The sequence below is a fragment of the Hordeum vulgare genome, chromosome 3H, assembly GCF_904849725.1.
Source record: "Hordeum vulgare subsp. vulgare chromosome 3H, MorexV3_pseudomolecules_assembly, whole genome shotgun sequence".
In the NCBI taxonomy this organism is placed as follows: Eukaryota; Viridiplantae; Streptophyta; class Magnoliopsida; order Poales; family Poaceae; genus Hordeum; species Hordeum vulgare.
In genome coordinates this window covers 458,924,145-458,952,073 of record NC_058520.1, presented here as the reverse complement: position 1 = coordinate 458,952,073, position 27,929 = coordinate 458,924,145, and the positions used below count along the sequence as shown (strand labels likewise).

The 27,929-nt window shown below is 41.6% G+C and overlaps 3 protein-coding genes and 1 long non-coding RNA gene across 4 annotated transcripts; all 4 read right to left on the bottom strand.

Moving 5' to 3' along the window:
• Nucleotides 1–2,749: 2,749 nt before the first annotated feature.
• LOC123444248 (probable mitochondrial-processing peptidase subunit beta, mitochondrial) lies at nt 2,750–6,870 on the bottom strand. Its single transcript, XM_045120913.1, has 9 exons — nt 6,168–6,870; nt 5,763–5,927; nt 5,538–5,675; nt 5,297–5,448; nt 5,088–5,196; nt 4,434–4,532; nt 3,572–3,637; nt 3,378–3,485; nt 2,750–3,109 (listed from the first exon to the last, which is right to left on the bottom strand). Exons 1-9 carry the CDS (start codon nt 6,717–6,719, stop codon nt 2,960–2,962), a joined length of 1,539 nt encoding a protein of 512 aa, XP_044976848.1. The 5' UTR covers nt 6,720–6,870; the 3' UTR covers nt 2,750–2,959.
• A 3,351-nt stretch (nt 6,871–10,221) lies between these two features.
• On the bottom strand, nt 10,222–11,541 carry LOC123441857 (chloroplast stem-loop binding protein of 41 kDa b, chloroplastic-like). Its single transcript, XM_045118058.1, has 4 exons — nt 11,460–11,541; nt 11,247–11,333; nt 11,065–11,155; nt 10,222–10,253 (listed from the first exon to the last, which is right to left on the bottom strand). The coding sequence occupies exons 1-4, from the start codon at nt 11,520–11,522 to the stop codon at nt 10,222–10,224; spliced, it is 273 nt and encodes a 90-aa protein (XP_044973993.1). The 5' UTR covers nt 11,523–11,541.
• Nucleotides 11,542–11,758: 217 nt separating this feature from the next.
• On the bottom strand, nt 11,759–12,834 carry LOC123444250. Its single transcript, XR_006630971.1, has 3 exons — nt 12,788–12,834; nt 11,970–12,024; nt 11,759–11,883 (listed from the first exon to the last, which is right to left on the bottom strand). It is a non-coding gene; the product is annotated as an uncharacterized LOC123444250 (long non-coding RNA).
• Nucleotides 12,835–19,991: 7,157 nt separating this feature from the next.
• LOC123444249 (V-type proton ATPase subunit B 2-like) lies at nt 19,992–26,210 on the bottom strand. Its single transcript, XM_045120914.1, has 15 exons — nt 26,098–26,210; nt 25,102–25,181; nt 24,946–25,001; nt 24,772–24,870; nt 24,236–24,295; nt 23,935–24,046; nt 23,647–23,855; nt 22,824–22,952; nt 22,604–22,741; nt 21,663–21,813; nt 21,378–21,460; nt 20,868–20,915; nt 20,706–20,759; nt 20,539–20,622; nt 19,992–20,447 (listed from the first exon to the last, which is right to left on the bottom strand). The coding sequence occupies exons 2-15, from the start codon at nt 25,157–25,159 to the stop codon at nt 20,262–20,264; spliced, it is 1,467 nt and encodes a 488-aa protein (XP_044976849.1). The 5' UTR covers nt 25,160–25,181; nt 26,098–26,210; the 3' UTR covers nt 19,992–20,261.
• Nucleotides 26,211–27,929: the final 1,719 nt, after the last annotated feature.

Genomic DNA, 27,929 nt, shown 5'->3' with positions numbered 1-27,929 from the left:
CATCAAACACTCATCGCTAATCCAATAGGATTCAAGTGGCCATGCCACTCTAACCCTATACTTTCTCTATTCCTACGTTTTCAAAATCCTACGAATCAAAGAGGCCCTAGTGTTTGGTTCACATGAATTGAAAAAACACAGGGATTACAATAAACATGGTCAAACCAAAGTCAAAACACAAAAGAATGTTTAGTTAGAATATTGTTATGCCACTAAATAAATGTATTTGTCTCGTGCTTTATACACAGGAATCTGACATAGATGTCCAAGTGAATGTTAGAATCCCTTTATTTTTTTTCTTGGAAACTAAGACTAAAGGGGAAAAAATGTATTTTTTCTTGGCTCATTGCTTTGACCCAAATGCATGAATAATATCACCATCCAAAAATTTTGTATTCCTACATCTTTCCTTTACTTAACCTTTGAAGCGAAGGATCCATGAACCACGACAATGATAATTGTTGCATGTCTCGCAATGGTGACCGACTGAGGAACATTAGCACTAGGCACAATAGTGATGCTACACAAAGACTTTATCCCCTATATGAATAGAGTAATGGTGGAATAAGGGAAGTCAATTATGGACTTACATACTAACTGACCTAAAGGATTAGGATTGAAGATAGAGAGGGGGCACCCCGTTGCAATTCGGTGGGTTGGTTATGGTCTTGCTTGTTTCGGTTTTAGGCAATAAATACTCATAGGAAAATAATCATAAGCTGAAATAAACACCTATGTCGGGTCATTTTAGTGCAATTTTATGAAGCATGTCGAGGTGTACTTCAGTGGCAAAGTTGATTCTGTCAGTAAAGCGAATCCATAGATAACTCAGAGCCAATTGAAACATCATTCATGTCATCTTCTTGCATTTGTACAAAGAGGTGTTGTTTCCTACCTCGAGAATCGGATGGAGTCTTCACGAACTCTGTCCATTAAGAATACATACCATCGACAAGGTAGTATTCCAATTTTTAATTGTGCTCGTTGACGAGGTAGTTGTACGCGATAGCATCCCATTCACAAAGTATCTCGAGCAAAAAAGATCGTTGTAGCACATTGATGTCATTGTTAGAACCAGGCGTGTCAAAGAAAGCATGACAAATCCACAGGTCATCCGATGTCACTGCTTCAAGTATGGTTGCTTCTTTGGTGTGACCTTGAGACTGCTTGTGCAAACCTTTGGGGCAGTTCTTCCATTGCCAAGGCATGCAATCAACTGAACCAGGCATACATGGAAAACCACGTGCCGCTCTAATTGTCATCAACATTTTTGTGTCCTCGGAAGTTGGTTCTCCAAGGTACTCCGCTCCGAACATCTTCATCATGGTGTGTGTAGATTGTACCATGGTCTTCAGGCATGTGGTCTCTTCTATCCGGATTTTAGCATCAATGGCATCTACGACCTTACCATAAGCAAGTAACCTGAGAGCATTCATGCATTTGTGCAGAGGAGAGAAGGAAAGTTGTCTGCAACAATCATTCCTTAGCTTGAAATAGTCATCAGCCTCCTCCACAACATTCACTAGGCGGAAGAACAAACTTCTGCTCATCCAGAAATGACGTTGAAAAAGACCTTCATGGTATGTTGGGTCCGGTTGAAGTAATCCTTGTAGAGAAGTTTTGCTCTGGTGATCCTATCGCGAGGAACATCTCTCTCGCCCTTTATAGATCCCTTGAAGTTCAGCATATGCTCCTCTTGCTTCTCCAATTCTTTTCAGATGCTCATCATCGCCACCATTTCAACATCCTCATCGCCCGAATCCAACAAATCGGCAAACTAACATATATGAATTCGTCAAGGTCCTTGTTTTCATACTCATCATCCGATGACGAATCCACTGTTTGCCTGAACAAAAAAAATGGTTCAAACATTTCATCGAACAGATAGTCGAGGTGTATGTCTAGGGAATTGGACGTACCGGGGCAGCGTTCGGTGACGGCACGGTCTATGGCATTGTGGGTTGGACCTCCGATGGCGACACTGTCAATTGGGGAAGACGACAGAATTAGGGTGGAGGCAAAGCTACTATGGCGGCTATGTGGACGAGACCTAAAAGAGGAGAGGAATAGAGCAGGTCGAGCTAGATCAAGGACATCCTGAAGAAATTTAGGATGAGCCCCTGCTGTCTGTCCAACGCATATGGGATGAGCATGGAGGATGCCCAACAGCTCAGGACGTGTAGGGTCGCTTTGAGTGGTCCGGTTGAATGCCATTTTCGTGACCGTGTTATTCATCGTACATGTAGCGAGGAGTCCCGTTATAAATGTCTAAGAGGCACATCGCATAACAGCGCCACACAATACAAAGTTACAGAAGCAGAACAAATCATGCCTTTCTGGTTTTGCAACAGGTATATGCGCTATGAGAATCTCTCACTAGCAAAAAAAATTGTACACAAAAAGCCTACATCAAAAAAGAATGCTTTGGCAGTTTTGAATTGTTTGTACAGATTACCAGAGGGTCAGAGAAATTTAGTTGCACGTTTTTAGGATGCTACTGTACTATGCAAGGCCAGATAAAGAAGGAAATGTTATCTGGCGCCCAATCCTGACGAACGCCTGGCAATTTTCTCGCATAACCTCCCTGCAAATTAAACAAACTGTTACGGCAGTTTTGCAAAATGCCACCCTAGCCTCACCTAACCATAAAATGCAAACAGTCTTCTCTCCTTTATTTTGCCGGCATATTATTTCATGGTACTCTGCATAACTGCATCAGCGAGGCGTGAAGATGATTCAAGGTTCCAAATAGCATAAGGCATGAACTTTTTTTTCTTTGACGTGCATGAAACTTGTTACTACCACCAGAGGGAAGATTATGAAAAAATACATTGGGTACAGGACAAAAGAACGTACTCCTATAGTCCTATCTATAGGAAAATATAATGAGACCCCTTAAGGCTAGCTATCAATTCTTCCACCAAACTACTACAAACAACAATATCCCAGAGCAGCAGCTTCAGTTATTCTGTGCGCCCAGCGAGAATATTCTTGAAGTAAATTGCGAGAATACTCTTGAAGTAAATTTGTCGTCAGAAGCGGTCTGTGAGCGAAACCAACTGAGCTCTGGCAAATTAGAGATCGGTCCAACTGCAGCAAGGGCAACATCCTGCAAAATGTCAAACAAAGTCACTCGACTGCATAAACTTTAGAATAGCTCAACTACTCAAAAATATTGCTGTGACACAGAGTTTTAGGCTACATTTGGCATTGCGGTGGATTTTATGGTAGTCCCTTTTGTGCAGCAAGCTTTTGCCAATTTTGCCTTTTGAATAACCAACCTTTCTTCATTCGTTGCTAATTTTCCGTAGCATATTATAGTACAGTACTGTATAAGCTAAGCGCATCAATCACAAACTGAGCCTTAGAAGATCTACCTTGTCAAATATAAACTCCTTGGCTGTTTCCATTATTGCATCGCAGTCAACAGCATCAATCCGAGCAAAAAGCTCCAAGAATGGCATTACTCGTCCATAAGTAAGCATCTGCATGAGATGGGTTGAGAGTAGGTTGTTAATCAGGACAGCAGCAGCTGTTAGTACTGACAACGCCATGACAAAATATAACATACCTGGCGACCATTATTCTCGGAAACTGCAGTTGATCCATCAATGTGAAGCAAAAGAGAAGATTTCAACTGAAAAGGATAAAATGGTTATTTCTTGTTACCTTCTGCTTCTTTCTGTGATGAAAACAAGTTTATTTGATGCATACAAAACAAGTTGCTTGCAAGTGAAGCCAAGATAAACATGAGGCTTTCTTGCAAGTTACAACTACAGGATTGCATGTTGATGTATCAAAAAATCTTTTTTGAGAATGTCGTAACAAATACTCCCTCTGTCCCAAAATACTTGTCTTAGATTTGTCTAGATACGAATGTATCTAGACATGTTTTAGTGTTAAATACAATGTAACACAATATCATATAAGCAGATCCTCTAGCACAAGCTTGCTAGTGTCATTACAGGAAAAGGGAAGAGGTTTTGTTGTTGATGAACTTGGTACTAGTTTACCTATTGCTGAAGCTATAAAAGATTAATCACCGGTCACATTTTTAACAATATTACATGCAGCCACGTTGCCATTGTTGTTGTGAAGTAGGGCACCATGAACTTAGCAGCAATAGTAGTACTGTAGTAGCATAGTTGAATGATAAAAAGATAACTGAAAGACAGACAAAAATACAACTGAGACATTATCTACAATCACCTGCGGCCCAGTAAGTAATACCACAAAGAAGCATGGTCCTATTAAATAAACCAGAAAACTTCAAGTACAAGTTCAAATCAACCATATTCAAGGATTTTCTCTAATATTACTAATAATGTAGGAGCAACTGTGTGATTTTGTCTTCCATAGATATTCACATGGAAAACCAGGCATTAAAGGGAAAATGTATAAATCTAGTGAATACTCTCGGAGACCACAGCTACCTGATTACGAGCACGAGCAACCTCTGTCTCTGACACTCTGAATGCAAGTCTTCTAAATTCTTCCATTATTAACCGTGACAGGTCATGTAGTGCGTCAGGCTGCAATCATATTACAAAAGCTATAAGATGACGTTTTACAGATAAACCATTTGGTCTGATACATAGCTTAACTGATTACTCGTCTCCATTGCTGGAGCATTGCATTATTACTTTAAACTTCGAAGAAACTTTGTCTAGCACACACGCAAGTGATGAAGTGATTGCTACGATATTTCAAACTTGTAACCGACACAGAGGCTACAAGGGTAATAAACAGTTTGACTAATTATAATCCTACCAAGAGGTAACAATGTTTCTCACTAATCACTTCTTACACATTCCCCTGAGTGGAAGGTAATACAGAGATACAATGCTTAGTAACACAAATATATTACCCCAAATATTACCTAAACTTCAGATTTAAACTTACCACTGTTCGGTTCAGCACTATAATGGATAATATAGCAGTAAACTTAACAACAAAGATAATTATTACTCATAATAGTTGACAAAGAGATACTGGGAAAAATCACATTAGACTTTATTTAAGTTGATTCAACATGCAAGCAACAAGCAACAAGCAACTGGAAATACAGGATTGAGAAACGAACTTACCGGAGCACTAGTATAGATGCCAAATAATCCTGTATCACGATAGTTAGTGTTGAATGCCATCAAGTTCTCAGCTAGCCCACCATTGCTGATGCCACGAGCTAAAGCAGACCTTGCAATTTCAATATATATAACATCAGCTTTAGCAAGAAATCAGTAACAAGAAACTAGGAGGGAAGCAATTGCAATCAATCAGTGAAAATCCTTCTCACCCTGAGCAGTTCCCTACACCAATGTTCCTATTCCAAGATCCCAATATGCTTTGGGCCACCATAAGAGGAATTGAGCTAGGGTCAGTCCATGATGAACCCTTGAAAGCAATTGCAATATGCGCTAGAGGCATCCCGGCATCCTCCACACGAACCTAATGATATATCAAAAATTTCAAAAGATAATCAATTCACATAGTTTAATAAACTACTACAACGACACTTTGATAAACTAAAAGCAGACCTCTGAGCCAGTAAAAATAGCCGGATTTGCCTCAACAAGCTGATCTGCAGTAGTTGGATCAGTAGAGAATCCTGTAAACAATTTTCTGACTTGATCAACAACCTCATCGTGATCGACAGCTCCAGCAGCAGATACAACCTAAGCCAACCGGCAAAATAGAGAGCTTTATCACTCAAATTACACATAAAAATGACTAAATTATTCAAAATACGCACATAACCATACCGTTCTAGGACAGGTATAATGCGTTGAAATGTACTGCTGCAAATCTTTCTTTGAGATCGATTTAATGTTCTCCGTAGGACCTAATATCGTGTCCCCCAGCGGATGGTCTCGGAATGCTGCGGTATGCAAGTGATCAAATATCACCTCCTCCATCATTCCTTGCACCTGTCTACCCATAAACATATGCAGCCATGCATCAAACATCACGTAGGTATCAACCATACACAACAATCACTACTCTCTGGCCAATGGTAAGATGACCAAATTACCAATGCCAGAGAACATTAAGTAAGAGTAAGTATCAGGAAAGCTTACACCCATGTACTAGTAAATTGAGGAATCTAATTGTAGCTGTATATAGGGTGAAAAAAGGGGGTAACGCAGCAAAAGGGCGCGACAGCTCACCTCCTCCATCTCGCGGAGGATGACGCCCCGCTCGCGCTGGATGGCCTGCTGCGGGAAGCGCGGGTGCTGCAGGATGTCGCTGAGCACGTCGAGCGCGGCGGGCACGTCGCGGCCCTGCACGTCGGCAAAGAAGGTGGTCTGCTCGCGGGAGGTGTAGGCGTTGAGGCGCGCGCCCATGTCCTCGATCTCCACCTCGAGCGCGTAGGCGTTGGGGCGGCGCTCGGTGCCCTTGAAAGCCATGTGCTCGAGGAAGTGCGCCGTGCCGTTGGTGCCGGGCAGCTCGAAGCGGCTGCCGGCGTCGACCCAGACGCCGACGGAGGCCATGCGGGTGGCGGCCGGGTAGGCCTGGGTGACGACGCGGAGGCCGGTGGGGAGCGTGGTGACGCGCGCGGCGGGGAGGCCGAGGAAAGGGGAGTGGTCGGCGGCGCGGGGCAGCGGCGACGCGTGGCGGAGGAAGCGGTTGGGCGAGGGGGCGGCGGCGGAGTGGAGGAGACGGTAGAGGTGCGGCAGGAGCCTGCGCCTCGAGCGCACGGTGGCGGCGGCGGCGGCCATGTGTTGGATGGAGTTCCTCTTCCACTACCGTCGCGCCGCCGCAAAGGAGAGGGGAAGAGGGGCGAGGAGTCTTCTGGGCTTTTAGCCCCCGTTTATTCTTGCGTCGGGGGAAAGGCTCGACTCGAGACAAAAATATCAAAAGCTTCTGTTCCACGTAAATCAGGTCCGTGGACAGCAGAGAGGCCTTTTTATGTTGAAAAAACTTGAAAGGACTGTGGTTCGGATTCGGGTCCGTGTCCGGCCCAGGTTTGGTTGCACACTTGCTTACGAGAAAACGTTGACCTTTTTTTTGCGTGGGGCAGCGGCGACGTTTTAGACAAGGATGGATAGAATCAAGTTCGTAGACATGGCTTTACTACTAAGTCTCAGAAAAAAAAAAATCTCAGAGAAAACCCCTCATGAAAATAACTAATTCTCAGGGAAAAAAACATGGCTTACTAATATCTTTGCAACGCTTAGAATGGAGCCATGTCTTGGTGAGACATGGATCTGTCGCTTTCGGCCCATCTCTCCCTAATAATAATAAATCAAATGGGGTTTCTTGTCGTCCGTCATGGCATTTTTATAAAAACGTCCCTGATATTTTATGTATTCAACCCGCACTTCCTTTTTAAGTGGAGAAAACGAAAAACGGTTCGTTCGGTCTGGTATATATAAAGTGCCACATTTATTTCAACATAGTCTATGTACCTATCGCAGTGGTCGACCCACCGCCAGCTTGCTGCAGAGACCTAAGTTCGAGTCCAGGCCGACCTATTTTTTGTTTCCTATTGCTTCATTCTCTTGTAAATTCAAATGCTTTTAAAACATTCATATCTTTTTAATCCTAACTCCAAATCTAACATGTTATATATGAAAATCGCTCAGAAAAAAGTGAAGATTTCAAATATGCTATTATTTTACATGTTACTTTCCTGTTTTTCTTTTCCTATTGCTTCATTTTTTGTGTAAATTCAAATGTTTTTCAAACATTCATATCTTTTAAATCCTAACTCCAAATCTAACATGTTATATATGAAAATCGCTCAGAAAAATTAAAATTGGTCACGTAATTTTCAAAATTCATATTTAAAAACCTGTGTCCCCGGTCGTTTTAGCATTTAGTAGCCCAAATGGCTATAACTCAACCCTTTTACCCCATAATCCTCGATTCAATCCCACATAAGCTTATTTTGTTATTTTTTCTATTAAGCATGTATTTTTTATATTAATAAAACAAAGAATTGTGGGGGCGCTTTTAAGGGCTGTTGTTTCACGCACAAATTTAAATATATGACGCACAAATTTTAAAACGAAGTGAGTACTTAAAATGAAAATATATGGAACACTGGTGAGCATAATAAAAGGTGTTGATAACCTATCGAGGTATTTAACGTGCTTCATAAATTAAGCTGGTCACGGAGTGAGTACTTAAAATGAAAATATATGAAACACTGGTGAGCATAATAAAAGGTGTTGATAACCTATCGAGGTATTTAACGTGCTTCATAAATTAAGCTGGTCTTTTTTTCCTCTCCAAAGAGCATATACGAAAACCGTAAGAGTCTAAAGATTTTTTATTCAGTTGTAACACATATACGTGTGACAAATTGAGACGAGAAAGAAGGGAAATAGCTATAGTCATAAGACATGTAACAATGTCTCCCGTTGCAACGCACGAGCATTTGTGCTAGTTATATACATATAGTAAATATGCCCGTGCGTTGCAACGGGAAAATACACACAATTTCTACTAGTCATTGTTGGCCGAGTCGAGAAATTGTCTTTGGATAGTCAAGACCAAATTTAGTAATAATTGAGTCTAATATTGAAGTTAAGTTTTTGAGTAAATTCAGGTTCTGATATTTCATCAAACATCTGAAAGAAATCCAGCAAATATGAATCAGTTGTCTTCAAATAAATTTATATCACTATTTTACTAATGCTATATATATTATTGTTCAGGTTGGGCCTAACTTCCAATACCTATCTTTCAAACATTGAATATTGAGCTATCCTCCACAATTTGTACATACATGGGGTTAACTTGATAAGAAAACAACTAAACATATTTATATTTCTAAAATGCTGCGAGAAGGGTGCACATTCAGTATAATTTGAAAGGAAATTGTATGTGCGTTACAACGAGAACATATAACACCTTATGTGTAACATATACCTTCACTGGTACCATATGACTTCTAGACAGTAACAAACAAAGGAGATTACCTCTTTATCAATTCATTATTTGAAATATTGAAGAGGCTAACCAAATGCGTCATTGATATAGAAAAAGGGCTGACCAAAAATGCAACGTACAAAAATAAATAAATCCAAAACATTTCTCAGATACAAAATACTACGCTTGTTATATTTACCGAAATTACCAGATTCCAAAAATATGGAACACCAAATCACAAAAGGAAGAGTAGAGTGTATCGTAGCAATTGGTGTATTCTGTCAACTCATAAATATATTTTGCTATCTTTCAGCTGATGGACTTCCATTTTCTTGTGCCACCACACATGTCACCTAAAATCAAAATCGTTGAAATACTGTCAAAGCGAATACTCCACATATGTATCATGCAGACTCAACTGCAATATCATTTTTGCTGGCATAAGACCAATCACGAAGTAGCTCAGTCTGTGAAATTAAATAAATAAATAAAACAGAATGCAACCTGAGTTCTACCTATGTCATATTTAAGACATACAACATCAAATCAAGGGCACCCAATACAAATGCTTGGAAATAGTTGTAAGCATCCAGATCAAACTGGAACTCCTCTCCCTCCTCTAGTGCATCTACACCTGGTTCGTACCTAGCAAAAAAAATCCACCATTTAAGTATAACTAGTTGATCGCCCGTGCGTTGTCACGGGACACCATACCCTACGAACAAGACAAACCATACCCTACGAACAACACAAACGCTCATGCGTAGGTGTGTGTTTCTCTTATATGCTATGTTAACGTTAACGATGACACGATATGTTACCAACTTAGCGTTTACGTTGTGTCTCTTGCTTTTTGTATGGATTAATAACACTCATGAATGGTGAGTTGTTTTCCTGAAAATTCATAATTTGTATTAACCAAACAATTCAAACCAATGCTTCATGTATTTTTTAAACCTGAATTTATTGTGATAACTCATCAAAGGGAGTAAGGCAAAAGAACACCCAGTTGGGAAGATGAAAAAAAGACTAAGCCATATTCAATTATGATAATGATATAAAAAACTGAACATAATTTGATCAATATATGCTTGCCCACTAAAAATAATTTGAACCGCAAAGGGATATGTTTAAAATAATCTAAGTACATATTGGTAGCTAGATTGTTTATATACAACACAGAGTGAAGTTTTTTGACCATGTATTGAAACCGGAAGGTCTTTAATTTCTTTACAGAGTCGTATGTCTTACTCCCACTGAAATCCCTATCAATCACTATGTCCATCTCTCCAAACCTAGGTGCCACATGAAATACAAGAAGATAAAGTATGATGATGATGTCTCTCATGCTTCAACTTCGCATTCTCGACAACTGCCTGAACAAGCAGCATAAGGATAACCAGGTTAACTAAAATACTGGAAGCGATATATTCCAGTAGGGCTCTCTCCTACTATTCTTTGCTTGATGCAACAAATGTAAGGTAATTAGATATAGAACTCGCCTCGGTTGCTAAGTCTACACTCCTAAATTTATCATAGATATAGAGCCTGATAGCATTCAGGTCAATGTGGTCGCATGTAATAAGCAAAAATACTGCTCTTGGTGATGATGGTTGAAGGACCAGTTGCCCGGCCAAAGGGATCTAGGAGACTGTTGACCACACTGACATCTTCAATATCAGGGTGGATAAAAATCACGGCATCATCGGCATAGACCAAAGTTCTATGCTTAACCATCCACGAACCAAAGGGAACAAGGATGCCTTCAGACCGAGAAATATTGAACCGGCGACCAAAGAAAATCCATGATGAGCATGAAAAGGATAGGCCGGAGGGGATACCCCGGGAAGGAACCGTTAACCAAGTTTTCAATGCTCGCCGAGGATAAGAGATTGTCGATCCAATTACACCATCACAGACCCCTATGTTGCAAAGCTCCGAGTTCCGAAAGATAGACCGGGAGCACCCTTGAATCTTCTTCTAGACTGCTGATCCTTACATGCTTGTAACTACTCCATGTAATTTAACTTCCTTGCTTAATCAATAAAATACGGTGATGTTGCATTTGTAAAGAAAGAGAGTACTCCCTCTGTAAACTAATATAAGAGTGTTTAGATCACTAAAGTAGTGATCCAAACGCTCTTATATTAGTTTACGGAGGGAGTATATTGTAGGTGTCTGGCTTACCATTAATATCATAGACGATATTAAAGCCCTTAGCAGAAAGGCTGGTCTTGACGAAATCAAAGTCTTTCCTATCACCTTTCAAATGCAGCACCTATACGCAAAAACCATCCTAAATATCATGAGTGATATGCAAATAAAGGTGAACAAGTGAAGCAAGGACAGGATGGTAGGAAACGACATGCCTTGGAAGAGAACTCTGCATACTCTGCATCTGATTCACCTGGCAACTGCTGGGTTATGGGTGCCTTTCCTCTGGTGAACAATGTGACCTGAAATAAATTCATCTTTCTAGTGGACTCATAAAATCGATGTGCCGGTACTATCAAAACATTGCAGGTCATATTTAGCCTAAGGAGCCATTCTTTGTACTATCAGAAATGTATGCACATACTCACCTGGTGTCCCTCCTGGACAAGTTTCCTGGACAGGAAGAGACCAATGAACCTGGTGCCCCCCATGATCAGAATGTTCTTGGAGTCTGCTCTAGTAAACAACTACTCCGAACCTCAAAAGATATCTTGGGTTTTAACTTTTAACCAGCAGATATAAAAGACCGGGGGAGCCATATTAGAGATGCTTCGGTTTTTGTCCAGTTCACGCCGCTCGTCTCCAGCAGGCTCTCTGTCTCCAGCTTTCCCTTATGTCGGCTTTTTGGGTCTACATCGTCGGTCTACCGGTTGAATGGGCATATGCTTGCCACGAGTCAGTAATGGTGACGACTTCATGTTGACATCCATGTGAGTGGTATGGAAATATACCTCAAAGTGTGGGAGCAGGTCTGACTTAAGGTAGACTCCTGCCGATGAGCAATAGATAAACCTGAAAATAGTACCAGAATGCTAGATAGTTCAGGGCACTGAATTTGCAAATATCTTGTTTTGCATCCAAAAAAGTAACCATCTTACTGTTCCAAGTTTGGCAACGCTTCTAGTATGGGGGATACTTCAGTGGCCTCGCGTCCTGAAACACCATGACACAAAAGAGTTACAACATTTGGGAGATACCAGAGATGATAGTTTCAGCTGGGGAAGTGCCATTTTGCATTTCAGAAGCAATCTTCACGTGTTGTGATACTAATTGACACGCTTATTTACATCTGGTTAGTAGTTATGAACAAACATTTGTGTGGTGTACCAGAAATATCTATTTAGTATATTAGAGCCTGATAGCATTCATGTCAATGTGGTCGCATGTAATAAGCAAAATACTGCTCTTGGCGATGATGGTTGAAGGACCAGTTGCCCGGCCAAAGGGATCTAGGAGACTGTTGACCACACTGACATCTTCAATATCAGGGTGGATAAAAATCACGGCATCATCGGCATAGACCAAAGTTCTATGCTTAACCATCCACGAACCGAAGGGAACAACGATGCCTTCAAACCGAGCAAGATTGAACTGGCGACCAAAGAAAATCCATGATGAGCATGAAAAGGATATGCCGGAGGGGATACCCCGGGAAGGAACCGTTAACCAAGTTTTCAGTGCTCGCCGAGGATAACAGATTGTCGATCCAATTACACCATCGCAGACCCCTATGTTGCAAAGCTCCGAGTTCCGAAAGATAGACCGGGAGCACCCTTGAATCTTCTTCTAGACTGCTGATCCTTACATGCTTGTAACTACTCCATGTAATTTAACTTCCTTGATTAATCAATAAAATACGGTGCTGCTGCATTTGTAAAGAAAGAGAGTACTCCTATATTGTAGTTGTATGGCTTACCATTAATATCATAGACAATATTAAAGCCCTTAGCAGAAAGGCTGGTCTTGACGGAATCAAAGTCTTTCCTATCAGCTTTCAAATGCAGCACCTATACGCAAAAACCATCCTAAATATCATGAGTGATATGCAAATAAAGGTGAACAAGTGAAGCAAGGGCAGGATGGTAGGAAACGACATGCCTTGGAAGAGAACTCTGCATACTCTGCATCTGATTCACCTGGCAACTGCTGGGTTATGGGTGCCTTTCCTCTGGTGAACAATGTGACCTGAAATAAATTCATCTTTTTAGTGGACTCATAAAATCGATGTGCCGGTACTATCAAAACATTGCAGGTCATATTTAGCCTAAGGAGCCATTCTTTGTACTATCAGAAATGTATGCACATACTGACCTGGTGTCCCTCCTGGACAAGTTTCGTGGACAGAAGAGACCAATGAACCTGGTGCCCCCCATGATCAGAATGTTCTTGGAGTCTCCTCTAGTAAACAACTACTCCGAACCTCAAAAGATATCTTGGGTTTTAACTTTTAACCAGCGGATATAAAAGACCAGGGGAGCCATATTAGAGATGCTTCGGTTCTTGTCCAGTTCACGCCGCTCGTCTCCAGCAGGCTCTCTGTCTCCAGCTTTCCCTTATGCAGATACGTTTTGATGCGTGCAGTTATACGTGTGGCACACATATATCTTTAAGAAATAAAGACGGTGTATGCTAATGTGATGGAACAAACATATCATAGAGAAGGGGAGTGTCAAACTGTCAATATAATTATATTAAACAACAAACAATAGAGAATTAGGATTGTAAATAAGGACAACCAAGAAGATTAGCACTATAGAGGGGACACTGAAAGTAGCATTAGATGATATATCACGGGGCATTAGATCAAATCGTCATTAGATTAGTTCATGACGATAACTACATGCAAACCGCATTGACTCGACGATGCGCAAGGTTCACCAAGCTCCGTGAAGGACGCCAAGGCCGACAACGGTGGTGTTGAATCCATAAAGCGGCGAAACAAATGACGCAGAGGCAATCGCGGTGCTGGTTGGTCGGCTGTAAGGAACGACGAACGACGTAGAGAGCCGCCATGGCGGCGCCTTCAGGAGGCGCCGGCGATCACGGTGGCGCGACATCACCGCGAACCCCGACGGGCACCCGCTGTATGGCGCGTGCGCCGCAGCCTCCGCGGCGTCCTTCAGGCGCCCCTCTAGGTCGCCGACGGCGAAGCCATTGGCGACGGCGTCGACGGGATCGCCGAGGCGGTTGTCGTGTGGCTCGAGGATGAGGGGGCGTCCTTGGGGAGGAGGTCGTGGGGGCCGAAGGAGCGGGGCAGGAGCGACGCCAGCGTGCGCCACTCGGCCGCGTAGCCGTCGGCGGCGTCGAAGGTCACCAGGATGCGGATCTCGGCGGCGCCGCGGGTCTCCTGTAGGAACTACCGGTAGTGGTTGCAGGGCATGTGGGAGACGGCGATGACGCGGAGCGCGGGCTCCCCGGCGGCAGCGGCGTTGGCGATGAGGAACTGCTCGGCGTGGACAGGACGGATCTGGGGTGAGAGGTGGGGGAGACTGGGAGAGGGACGTGTCACGTGGGAGGAGGAGGTCGACGAACTTTTTTTTTCTTTCTTACTGTTTTTCTTTATGTGGGCGTGGGAAGAGGAGGTCGAACCAAGGAAAGGTGGGATTGTACGATCGCTAGGAGGTCGAACCATCGCGGAGGTTGAACCATCACGACGGCACATCCTGCTTTAATAGTAGAGACTTGATTGAATCAGTGTGGTTGTGAAATCCAGATGAATCTACCCGTACAAGATCAAAATGTGATATAATTATAGGATGACAACAATAAAAAATGTAGTACAGGTCGACCAAAATGCAAAATTCAGAAACCTGGGAAGAGATTATATAGTACTGTACAATATTTTAGGATCCTATCCACACCACATACCAAAACAAATTTGTATAGAACTAAAGAAAATTAGGATGTCCTGCAGGTATGCTAGTACTAATATGCTAAAACACACACTACGTACCAATATGTTAGTGCTAATCTAAAATGCCAGCTCCATATCTCTTGTGAATGTGTGATGCGTGCCTTAGGACCTCCTGCAGGTATGCCTCATTTATGTATGTGTTTTTCTTGGTGAGAAAGTTCTTGTTTTAGTCAGAGAGGTAGAGCTGTCATCTGCTTCATCTACTATCTTTATTAAAAATGAAGCTTGGGTGTCAGCATTTGTCATTGAATTTTTAGATGACCAACAATAAAGTTTGCTGCTCAATTTTGGACTGCCAAGTGTAAGTTTACCAAGTGTGTGGGTGTAGCAAGTAACATCTCTGAACCCTGAAAAAAAGAATCAAAATCGAATCCATTCTCCATGTCCTCACAATGCCTATGAATTTCACATAATGGTAGTTTAAGCACCACACACATTGTCCATGCAAAAAGAGGTGGAATAAAACTATATCTAAACTGAGCTTTACAAAATTTTAAAATCAGAACCTTTGTATAACTGACGATGGATCATCGTATACACTTGCCTTCTACTCATTATCGTCGTTGGCATCCTGCACACACACCAGCCACGAATTAACATATATGCGCGTCCACACACACACAAGAAACCACACATGCATGTCTATACACCGAGGATATCATCTTCTACATTCTCTAAATTGACCATGTAGCAGCATAGAAAACAAATTCTGTAGTCACATTTCATCAAATAGTTTGCCTCCCTCGAAATAAGAATATCATGGTGGGGGTAATGCGTGATACAGGGGGCGGCAAGCAGAGGAGGCACACCAGGCGACGAGCAGAAGACGCCCGCCGTAGAGGGGTTTCGGCGGCCGTCATCAGTGGGGCTGGGTGCACGTGATGGACGCCGATGAGCAGCTCGTCCTTGCTGCCCCGCACCACACGTTCAACAAAGTGATGTGGTCGGGGGACTCTACGGCTGGATCCCACAGCCTTGATCCAGTACTCACCGATTGGATTGGGGAACATCTCATCGGTGCATGCTCGTCGTGGGCGACGAAGGGAATCGAAAGGAGGCCTGCGAGATGTGGATCAAAGGGCGGGGCGTTGCGTGAGAGGGAGGCCTGCGACAGGTTGATCTCGTCCGGATTCGGCAATGGTGGAGGGAGTACGAGCACCGGGGATAGGAGGACGGCGACGGCGGGCACGTGTGGTCGTCGCCGGCCCATCGCCTCAACGACGACGAGTGACCTTCTCTGCCACTGGATAAGGAGCATGGGCAAAATTATTACATGACGCAAGGGTTATTTTGTAAACTCGAAACGTTTTTTTAGATCCACTTACATAGGGACTGCGGGTTGAATACCCAGAAATGGAGGGTTTTTTGTGCAAAAGTGTCGACGACGGACGACAGAAGCAATCCGTGCTTTATTATTAGGGAGAGATATCAACCATTTCATATATCAATGAGTTCAGTGTTGGGGCAAACAGCAAAAGCACGCCCAAACAAAACAAAAGAGAAAGAAGAAAGAAACAACCAGTGCACCCACCGGAGAGTTTCCACTCTGCTCCTAGCACCTCGAACCTTCACATACCAAGCAACACCTTCAAGAAGGAACGCAATAATGACGATGTTGCTGTTGTAACTAGTCCTAGGGTTTCCCTGGCACGTGAAGGGGCGTGGGGGAAATATCCAACGCCCTTTAGGAAGGAGCAACGGCGCCCACGGGCGTCACCGCATCGGTGTCGGCAAGTCGACAGGGATTTCTCCCATCCGCCAAACACCCACAACCCCCGGACGATCCGATTCGCTCCATCAAACTTGTCGCCCACCAACATGCGCCACCACGATCTTGCCATCATCACCGCCGCCTCACCATGGTTAATGAAGCGAGACGGACGGAGTCGAGAGGGAACAACCGGGAACGAGGAGCGGCGGAGTCAGCAACTACTCATGAGGAGACAACCTCCACCGTCCTCGACGGTCATCGATCGGACGCAACAATAGGAGCACACCAAGCCCTCTAGGCCTCGTCGAGCCCGAAAGAGGTTCGTGAAGCTCCTGTCGCCGTCGACACCATGCAGGCAAGGTCCAGTGACACATACTGACGACGACGGTAGTGGGGCTAGGAGGAGGGCGATGGAGGGAGGGGGAGAGGAGCCCCCGATCGCCTCGCTCGGGAAGGAGACACGAGGGGAGGGGAGGGGTGAGAGGAAAGGACCCTGATAAGCCCAATGATTCTAGTGAGGCATAGATGACGTCAAAACATGGGTTTGAGCCCCGGTGGGTGACAACTACAAACTGGTTTCCATTGGCCAATTAGCCACAAATTTATGTTAACTCTCAATTTGAGTAAATGAACACTTATCCAAGTTATATTTTGATGACCGGCTGGTATCTAAAACGACATTGTTTAGTTGACAATGGGAATGCCAATAAAGTCTTTACCTACTAATAAAGCAATTAGTGCTTCTACCGTCCGTCATTAATATTACCCTCAAAGTTAACATAAATTACCCACTATGTCACTCATAAGTAAAGAAAACGTTTCGGATTTTTTTCCAAGTCGCCGTGCGTGGTCTTATTATAAAGGGCTGATACGAATAAAGAACATAGACACTCCGTCGTCGTCGTCGTAGTGGCTAAGTCATGTCAATTCTACCCACCTGACCAGGGTTCGATCCCCACTTTTTGCAGTTTACCCTTTTCATTTTCTCACCCAGTATCCTCTTCCTTCATGAGTCGGGCCGGCCGTGTGCGGGGTTGGACTTTTTTTTTCCATTTCGTTTTTTTTTTCATTTTGTTCTCATCCTTCTACTTCCTCCGTTTTTAAATATAAGACCTTTTGAAAATTCAAAAATGATGAATTATAAAAATGTTCGCAAAATTATAAATTTTATGTGAATTCAATTTTTTTTTAGGAAATCATAAAAGTTTTGTCGATTCAAACAATATTGGTGTATTTATAAAAAAACACGATTTCAAAAAAATAGGGGGGAAATGATCGTGTGTTCAAAACTTACTCGGAAATCTGAAATAAGAATCCATCAAATTTAGAAAATGTACACAAAAGCAAAAAACAATTTTTTTAAAATTTGTTCCCTACTTTTAAAAATGTTGAGTGATCTAAAAATGTTTGTTGAGTCAAAAAATGTTCATGAACTTGAATTTTTTTTGTGCATTTCAGAAAATCTTCATAAACAAAACTAATGTTCGTGATTTTTTTGTGAAAATCCAAAATTTCAAAAAATGACGATTTAAAAGCTATTCGCCAATTCAAAGTCTTTTATGTCTAGGATTTGATTAGATTTTTGAAAGTCTTTATATGTATAGACGTGGGAGTAGTTTGTGGTCGATGAGATTTGTTTTTAAACTTTTAAATATTTGCTTACGCAACATAATGACAAGTGTGCCATGCAGTGGCAAGCTCATTACCTTAGAATTTAGCATATTGAACGTATTGTGCTGACGTGAATATCGTGACCATCATCAATGAGGGTGGGAGAGAAAGTTAAGTGACAACATGATGAGCCACCATGTTAAAAGAGAGGGTGTTCATATGTGAGGGCATTAAATCAATCCTAAAAAACGCTTATATATCTATAGCACATAATATTTTTTGTCTCCGTTGCAACGCACAGACATATTTGCTAGTGAAACTTAAATTATCAAAATTGATTTGTTTTTTAACAGAGGTGGAAGATTTGCCTCATCTCATTCATTAATTAAGAAGAGAAGAACATAGTTTGTAGGTTACATGACCACAAAGGTCAAAAGAGCAAATGGGAATCACTCTCCTCGTATACAAAATTACCCAAATACTTAGCCCGTGTCATCACCCATAGCTGCGCCTTCACCTTGATCGCTGAAAAAGCATGGATGGATAAGGAGACCTTGTTTTGAAAGATTCTTGCATTCTTATCATTCTAAATTGTCCAGTTGGCGAGCATCTTGAGAGAATTGTCCGGCAAAATTGATTTGTTTGTGTTTGAGTGGGAAAAATAGGGAGGATGTCAACAGGGCGAGGGTTGCCCTGTGTAACCATGCGAGTGCGAAAGCACATAATCGAACTAAGGTCGACACTTTGTCAAAATCCAAAGTCGCGCCTCAAAGTTTTCACTGTTTTTTTCTTGTTTCCATCACTTTATAATATCTCTGGTACCTGGTCCAGTCAACAGGAGATAGTACTTTATAGCATCTCCAACGGTAGTCCAAATTTTTGAATGCATTCTTTTTTCTTTTTGCCCCAAGTGACCTGAAAAACCATTTTTTTTGCACGGCTGCATTTTAGGGCTGTTATCGGAGAGGCTTTTAGAGCATCTCTTAACAGACTCCGTAAAAACGTAAACTGTAAAATTGGAATGCGAGTCAATAAAAAAAGCATTTTAAGGATCTATATTAACTACGACCGACCAGAAAGTGTAAAACGAACTGTAAAATTGGGATAAAGAGCTCCTTCCTTCAGTCCGGCGGCCGCCGTCCCTTCCTTCAGCCGGCCGTGTCGGCCATGCCGACCGCGTCCAACCCCGTCTGCTGCGCCCCATCGCCCGTCGGCCATGCCCCATCGCCCATCGAACGCGCCCCGTCCCCGTCGGTCGTGCCCCATCACACGCCGGCCACGCCCATCCTCGCCGGCCATGCCTTGTCGTCGTCCGGCCATGCCCCGTCGCCCGCCGGTACTGTCCTGCTCTATTGCCAGCCGCGCCAGCCGAGTCATGCCCCTTTGTCGGTCGTGCCGGGAGGATTCCGGCAGCTAGACTAAGGTCGTGGGAGGCCACGGTGAGGTCGAGCTCGTCCAATTCAAACCGGCGGCAATCGATTGCAGCGTCCAGCGGCCTTTTCCGGCGTGCGGTGATGAATTCCGGCAAGTTTAAGACGGATTCCGGCAAACTCTGCGGCGACGTGTTTGCTCCGACAAGGTTTGACCGGTATACAGCCCCCCTAGAATCGGCCTTCCACCTTCAAAAATAAGGGTTTCGGGTGTGGCTTTTCCGTGTTCCTTAAAAAATTTAGTTTCTGTTCTGTATATTTTTTACGACCAAAACTGTAAAACGCAAGGGTTTGACCACTTATATGGGGTCTGCTAGAGATGCTCTTAGTATGGAATAATCAGCATGCTGTATTTTAGAATGCTGTATTTTAGGATGCCTAGCTAATAGCTGACCATAGATGCAAATCGTTCAAGTACATAATACCCAGCTCAACTTGTACTCGATTATTGTTATTTTGCAAGGAACTTATCCTCCATTATTTCCCTTTCCTTGGAACAAATGTCTTCAGCAATATGATACATGGCGCGATTCCGGCATCAATGTTGCCCAAATTGCTAGATAAATCGTGTTCTTTTTGTCAAAATAATTGAAGTTTTGCTAATGCTAGCACAAATTTTTACAAAAAATTGGGAGGATAACACAATATATATTAACTGAGCCCCTAGCGCCACTTTATTGCACAAAACAACAATCAATTCCCATGATAGCGCCCAAATTCTGACTTAGTGGGAGGCATCACGACTGTAAAACTGATCAAGGGTTTTCGCCGGTATACGGTGGAGCAGCTCGCGGGGGAAGATGCGGAGTAGGGTCCAGGCGAGGTCAAGTGACTGGAAGATGTTTCGCGTGTCATATGCTCCCTGAGCCACAAACTTCCGTTCAAACTTGTCGAGGAACTCAAGGTAGAGCTGCCATCATTTTCCAAAAGTTCAGTTGATTATAGGAGCTTCAAAACAATTCAGAAAATAAAGTGGAAAGTCGGTGCAAGTTTGAGGTTACCAAGTCCTCTGATGACAGTGCTTCCTCTCCGACCACGGCCTTCATCGCCTGGACGTCTTTGCCTATGGCGTAATTGGCATATAGCTGAAAGGAAAACATGTGATTAACCAATCCGTATTCTGTAGTAATATCATACGCGCTGCAGATTATCGGAATCTCTAAGGAACCTGGTTTGAGACATCAGAATGATCCCGGCGAGTCATGCCTTCGCCGATAGCACTCTACATAAGATCCAGAAAAGTAAGCAGTTATGGACCTCACTGATAATTCCGGTGACACTATAACGTAGGTGTTAATTGTGACAATTTTCTTTAGTAGCAACACCATACCTTCATGAGCCGCGAAAGTGAGGGAAGGACATTAATCGGTGGGTATATCTGCAATATAGATATTAGCAACATGATCAGGCATAAATTTTGAGATAGTACTCAGTTAGGAGCCACAAAAATATTGGTCTGAGTTGATGATTATGATCCTCCAGGACTTAATCATTTAGAGCAAGTATAGGGCTTTCCATTTCAATGTTTTTTACCCTTACAGAGACCATCATTTTCTCTTTCTGAAGGAAAGGCAACAAGCTCCATGCCTCCATCCTCAACATAAAAGCTAGGTAAATTATTCGTTTCAGAGAAATAAGTGTTCTACAGAGGTGCTACGTATGCCTCTTGTCTCAGCCAAAAAAAAAAAGGTCGCTGCCTTCAGCAAATTGACCATCGGTCTAGTCATCTTTCTTGCTCGGGTCAGGAATCCTAATAACAGCCTTAGAACATTTGCTAAGTTTAGTGGGCATGTAGAGATCATCTATAAAGTTTAGTTGATAACTGGGTAGTGTACAATACCTGTCGATTATGTAGCTGCCTGTCAATGTAGATCTGCCCCTCGGTGATGTAACCAGTGAGGTCAGGAGTTGGATGGGTAATATCTACAACAGTACAAAACAACTTATAATAACATTTTTTTTGCCATTTACGAATGAACCTTGTTTGAAGTGATAATTAAAGAACATGTGTCACTATTCTTCCTCAGTTAAATTAACACACATTTACATAGTTACATTGAAGGAGAGAAAATATGTCAGATCATAAAACATTTGGTAGAAAAGTAAGAATATATCATTAACTGACCATCATTAGGCATGGTTAAAATAGGTATCTGTGTAATTGACCCTTTCCTTCCTTCTATACGACCAGCACGCTCATAGATAGTCGCCAAGTCAGTATACATATAACCGGGATAACCACGCCTTCCAGGTACTTCCTCTCGAGCAGCAGAAACCTGATAGGAAAAAGGCAGAAGGTAAATATACATCCATATAGGTAAGGGTACTGATCATGAACCAGGACAATACACTCTAGGACCAGTTAAATCCAAGCCATACACGAACTAAATAAATAAAAAACACTGTTCTCAATCAACATTGCAACCAGAATTCTTATTATTTACGACATCGCATTTGCATATAAATTTGTTTTTGCTAAGATCTCACTTCATAATTGTCAATAACTTACATTTTATTTATCAGATCAGTAACTTAAAATAACGTATGTGAAGCTAGCTTAACCAAGTTATTATAGCACAAAAGTATAAACTGGTATAGCTGCAATAGTGAATATTAGGTCCTACTGATAATAAATAAATACTACTCCCTCCGTTCCTAAATAAGTGTCTTTTCAGAGATTCCAATATGGACTACATATGGAGCAAAATGAGTGAATCTACACTGAAATGTGTCTATGTACATCCCTATGTAGTCTGTATTGAAATCTCTAAAAGGTCTTATATTTAGAAATGGAGGGAGTAATAGATAGCAAAAAATGGAGGAAGTAACAAATAGCAGTTTACCAAAAGGCAGTTATAACTTTGGCTCTACAGATCTGGCTTTTCTATAATAGATAGCTTAACCTATGTTCAGATTTCTTGGAAAAAGTAAAAAGACGCGAGGTTAGAAGATTTAGGGTCATGTGTTGATAACAGAAATCCTGTGCTAACTCCAGTTGACGGGACGCAATTTTGATGCTTCTACAGTAAAATCCAGGAAAATGTTACTGGAGATAAGAGCCCTTACTTCACGAAGTGCATCTGCATATGAACTCATGTCAGTCAGGATGACAAGAACATGCTTTCCACACTCATATGCCAAGTATTCCGCTGTGGTAAGAGCAATTCTTGGAGTAATGATACGCTCGATGGTTGGATCATTTGCCTATAAACAAAAGCAAGGGGTAAAATCCTTAGAGCAACAAGTGAAGCAAAGAAAAGAGAGGGGAAAAGGTATGCAGATGTACCAGATTAAGAAATAAGGTAACTCTCTCCATCGAACCATTCTCCTCGAAATCACGCTTGAAAAATTGTGCTGTTTCCATGTTTACTCCCATAGCGGCAAAGACAATAGCAAAATTGTCCTCCTCAGCATTCTATAAAAATTGTAGCAGACGCGTGAATGTCAAACTAATGATCTAGCATGGAGAAAAGACTAGATAGAATGTTTGGAATATATAGATGTAACTGAGAATCATACGAATTAATTGCTCCTGTTAATTAAACTATTACTATCACCACTTGCACACTTAACTTTGCCATGTAAACCAGACCAAGATTGTACACATATACATAGTTACTTCTTTGAAGTTAGAACAAAGACCACAGAAAACAAGAACGTATTGCAAGCCAATGTTATAAATTGTGGTTCGCTGGCCATCCCAAGAGGACACGGATTAATATACAGCGCTGCTTACCACAAGCATCACACATTGATTGCTACAGCACCCAGAATGATAAATGGACAATAATGAGCCGACAACGTGTGATATCATAGTATGTAGTTTAGAAAAAAAAATCATAATGCGCAGGTTGATATTTTTTTCCCTCGAACTCATCCAAAACTAATCACTTCAAGTGTGTGTACAAATTTTTAGTATAGCGAGAAAGGTTTGGATAGTCCATAGAGAAGTTAATACATCAGCATACAAGCCTGGCTGATGGACCAAACAACCATCGAAGGTAGTTAGTTATTTCAGCTGCAGCTTCATTATAATTATTTCTAGCTACTTCTAATCTTAATAGATAAATAGTGTGGGTATCTAATAATTGTTTTGGTTTTATATATACCTCCAAGACATTATCAGTCTTCTCTTTACGCTTGACCAGGCCAGCCTGACGGCAAATCTGAGCAGCAATTTCATTGTGTGGGAGACCTGCAGCGGAGAACAGAGGAATCTTCTGACCACGAGCTATAGAATTCATGACATCAATTGTTGATATGCCAGTCTGAATCATTTCTTCAGGATATGTCCGTTCACTGGGATTGATAGAACTTCCTGTACCAGATTAACAAACAATATCAAGATCTAGGTAGCCTGAAATCTTTTGCATATTTGAAACACAGCTAATTCTTACCGGAAATATCCAGGTATGCCTCTGGTAAAATTGGTGGACCATTATCTATAGGTTTCCCAGAACCATTGAAAATGCGCCCAAGCATATCCAGTGATACTGGAGTTTTTAGAACCTTCAAAAATGCAAAAAATATATGGATGAGCAAAAATTCAGAACATTCGTCTTTCAAAAAATTTAAGCAATAACAGAAAGACCACTCAATAGTAGTCGATTAAACAGAAAAATATCCAATCTATGAGAAGTACAAACAAGCATCTTTACTGCTATACGCAGCACAAGTTTCAGAGGAAATTGATGTTACCTCACCAGTGAATTGCACAGTTGTATATTTGTTGTCAATACCAGAAGTCCCCTCAAAAACCTGCCAATGATTTACTCAAGTTTCGTGAACAATGAAAGAAAGGTTGTTAGAAAAGGAAAAACTGTACATTAACATATACTCGGAGTTTGAAATTCATATCAATGTCTGAGGTGAACTGAAGATGATGAGAAGACAAAGACAACTACTCCCTCCGTTCCTAAATATAAGTCTTTCTCGAGATTTTAATATGAACTACATACGGATGTATATAGTCATATTTTAGAGTGTATATTCACTTATTTTGTTCCGTATGTAGTCCATGTTAGAATCTCTAAAAAGACTTATATTTAGGAACGGAGGGAGTAACTGTTAAATGATGCTTAAATTGAGATAATGTGATATGAATATTGCATGATATGGCATCTCTTTTTCCAATCAAAATATACTATAAATAAATTTGAATAAAAGATCCCATCAATAGGTGATGAATTGACAACTTGTGAAAAAGGTAATGTGTATCACACTGATATATATACCTGAACCACAGCTTTCTCCCCATCAACTTCAAGCACCTGACCACGCCTAGTTGTGCCATCTCCCAATCGTATGTTGACGATTTCTTGGTATTTAGGACCCTAAAATTACAGCTTCAGGATCAAAAAATTACTATCAAATATTAAATCACGCAAAGTGGTGTGAAGTGAGGATACCTTCACTTTATCAAGAATCACAAGAGGACCAGCAACTCCAGAAACTGTCCTATACTCTGCAATACAAAGAGAACTGTTAGCAGGTGTTGATTATCTTCACTAGATTATCACTGATGTGAAGATACACTCATATGGAGATAAAGGGAAAGTGCATACCCATCCCGATTTCAAGGGTCCCTTCCTCCATGTCGACATTGCCATTAGCAACAACCATGTTCTTGAAATTTAGGAGAAGCCTGATATACCAACATCAACAGATTAGACTAAGCTAACATAATACATTTCAAATCAAGGAAATCCTTCGATCACTGCTAGTTCAATTACTAAAATTACTCTTTAATGCTTGTATCTTTTCATGCCCCACAGTGCTCTAGGAAATTGATTAACAAAGCTGCCGGGCATATAAAACACCGGAATCGTGATCTAACACATTTGTCACTGGAACTGTATACTCTCCGGAATATAAGCTAGATAATGGTATTCGAATAAAAAATATCAACCGTACCCTGAAAAAGTTATGGTTTCGATTACATGGGGAATATAGAAGCCAGTTACGACTTACTTAGTCCCGTTTATTGGCAAGTGGTACTAGTAGTTCAGAAACAAAAGCTAGCTAGCACAACACGACGATCATGTGAGCTATGTCGGCATTACTAGCTCTAATTTCACATACATGGGAGACCGTAACCACGCACCAAGCTCACTATAAGGCACAGTTTCAGAACACCAAAACAGACTCAACAGCTACCAAAATCTGGGCCTTACATCGGTTCTTCAGCAACACCATAAAGCTCCTAGAGACAGCAAAGCTCTGACGATCCCGTCCCTCCCTCACCGTGTCGTTGACTAGTCGACAGACTTCTACATCGGTTGATCCCATGACCGAACTCCGGAGACATCGCAGACTGCACGCGCACGCAGAGGAAGACACATGACCGGGCGAAAAATGCACGAGAGCCTGAAAACCTGCCCCCAACGGAGCCGATTCGAAACGCAGAATTGCTGCCCGGTGCCACCGGCCTGCTCGTTCTTACAAGAAACTCAAATGAGCAAATCTCTAGCGCGCGCGAGAGAGAGAGCTTAAACGTGCCGAACCGATCGAGCGCGGAGGAGGAAGAGGAGGAGGGCGAGATCCGAGCGGCGCGCGCGTACCTCGGATTCGATCGGAAGCGCAGGCGCGGCGGAGCTTGGCTGTCGCCTGTGGGCGGCTTCAAGGATCGCTCACGATGTGTCGTTCCCCCGGGCTCTGTGGCTGGCGATGCGATTTGATTTGATTAGCTGCTTTGTCCAGCGACGTTCTCTGATCCGTGATCTCGAAAGATCTTGACCGTCCGCCTGGTGCGATAGGTTGTCGTGGACGGTGTAGATCGACGCGACCTAGTAGATCTGCTTGAGTGGGTCCCACCGAGAGGAGGCGCCTGGAGTAGAAGTCGAGCGGCTCACGTTGCCCACGTGTAGCAGAGCTGTCGGGAAGACCCGAAGGGATTCCTTCCTCTTTTCTTTTTTTTGAAGTTTAAGGATTCCTTCTTTCTTGATGATTCAGGCCTATTCAAGTTTTTTTCTTTCTAAAAGGCCTATTCAAGTTTTCTTTTTAAACTCGGCCAAGTTTTAACTGATTGATGCACTCAGCCTTATTTATCACTAGCAGCACAACCCGTGCATTGTAAAGAAAAAAAATCATAATCTTCAATGACCATAATCATATTTTGCTGCATCACCGAGATACACCATTATTTTTATTTTCGTGAAATTGTGAGCAATTTTTGAAGATCATGAATATATTTTTAAACTCGTAAACATATTTGAAATCATCAACGTTTTCAAATTCGACATTTTCTAGAATCATGAACATTTTTTGAATTCATGAACGTTTTATACCATTTGCAAACAAATGTTTTTAAATGCAAACATTTCTTTAAACAATTTTATTGAGTAGGCGAATATTTCTAGAATCAACGAACATTTTCTGAAATTGATAAAAAAATGAAATGCATGATTTTTTTGAATCAGCGAACATTTCATGAAGCAATAAACTACTTTTTAATTTACGAACAGATTTCTAATTTTTAGGATATTTTTTAATTCATGATTTTTTTAATTTGAGAATATTTGTTCAATTTCATTGGCATTTTTTAACACATGAACTTTAGAAAAAAAATCATGAATGTATTTTTTAATTCATTAATGTTCAATAATCAGCAGATTTTTTTGAAAATCACAAATATTTTATAAATCCACAAACATTTATGAATTATGAAATATTTTATTTCGAAATTATCATTTCTTAATTTGAAAACTTTAATGAATTTTCAATTTATTTAAAGTAGAACAAAAATGATGGAAAAGAAAAATAAAACATAAAAACGAAATTTAAAAAGCAGGTCACACGTACATGTGCCGGCCCAAAAGAAGCGTGGTGTGTCTTCACCTAGCGTGGAGCGCACTATAAAAGGTTCCTACTGAATGGGCCGGCCCAGTCCCAGATTTCTCTTTGTAAAACATTTTTTTATCACTTATATGTTATTTTGCAAATTTAGGGATAGTTTCGATAACAAACGGACATAAGCACTCCTTCCTCCATTAATAGGTAAAGATATCAAAGTTCATCATTCAACCATAATACAGTTCAACACACAAATTTCGCACATGACTGTCTCAAGGGCACACTAAAAAAAAGTATAGGAAAATGAGCCTCATGCATCACAAATCCTACTAGTAGTACGTCAATTAAATTGGTTGAACAAATCCCAACAGACCATCTTCCATCGGTTGCCTCCAAGGACTGTGGTCATCCAACCCTCCTCCTTACGTAGTAACGATCACGTATGAATCGAGTTGATGACTTTGAAGATAACCTGCAATTTTTTTGGAACATTTGTTCTCTTAAAAATATCATCATGATGAGTGTTTCAATCGGCCCACAGTAAAGCACAAATTCCCACGGGTCTTAGACCTCAACTTGTGATGGTCCCGACTAACCAGTT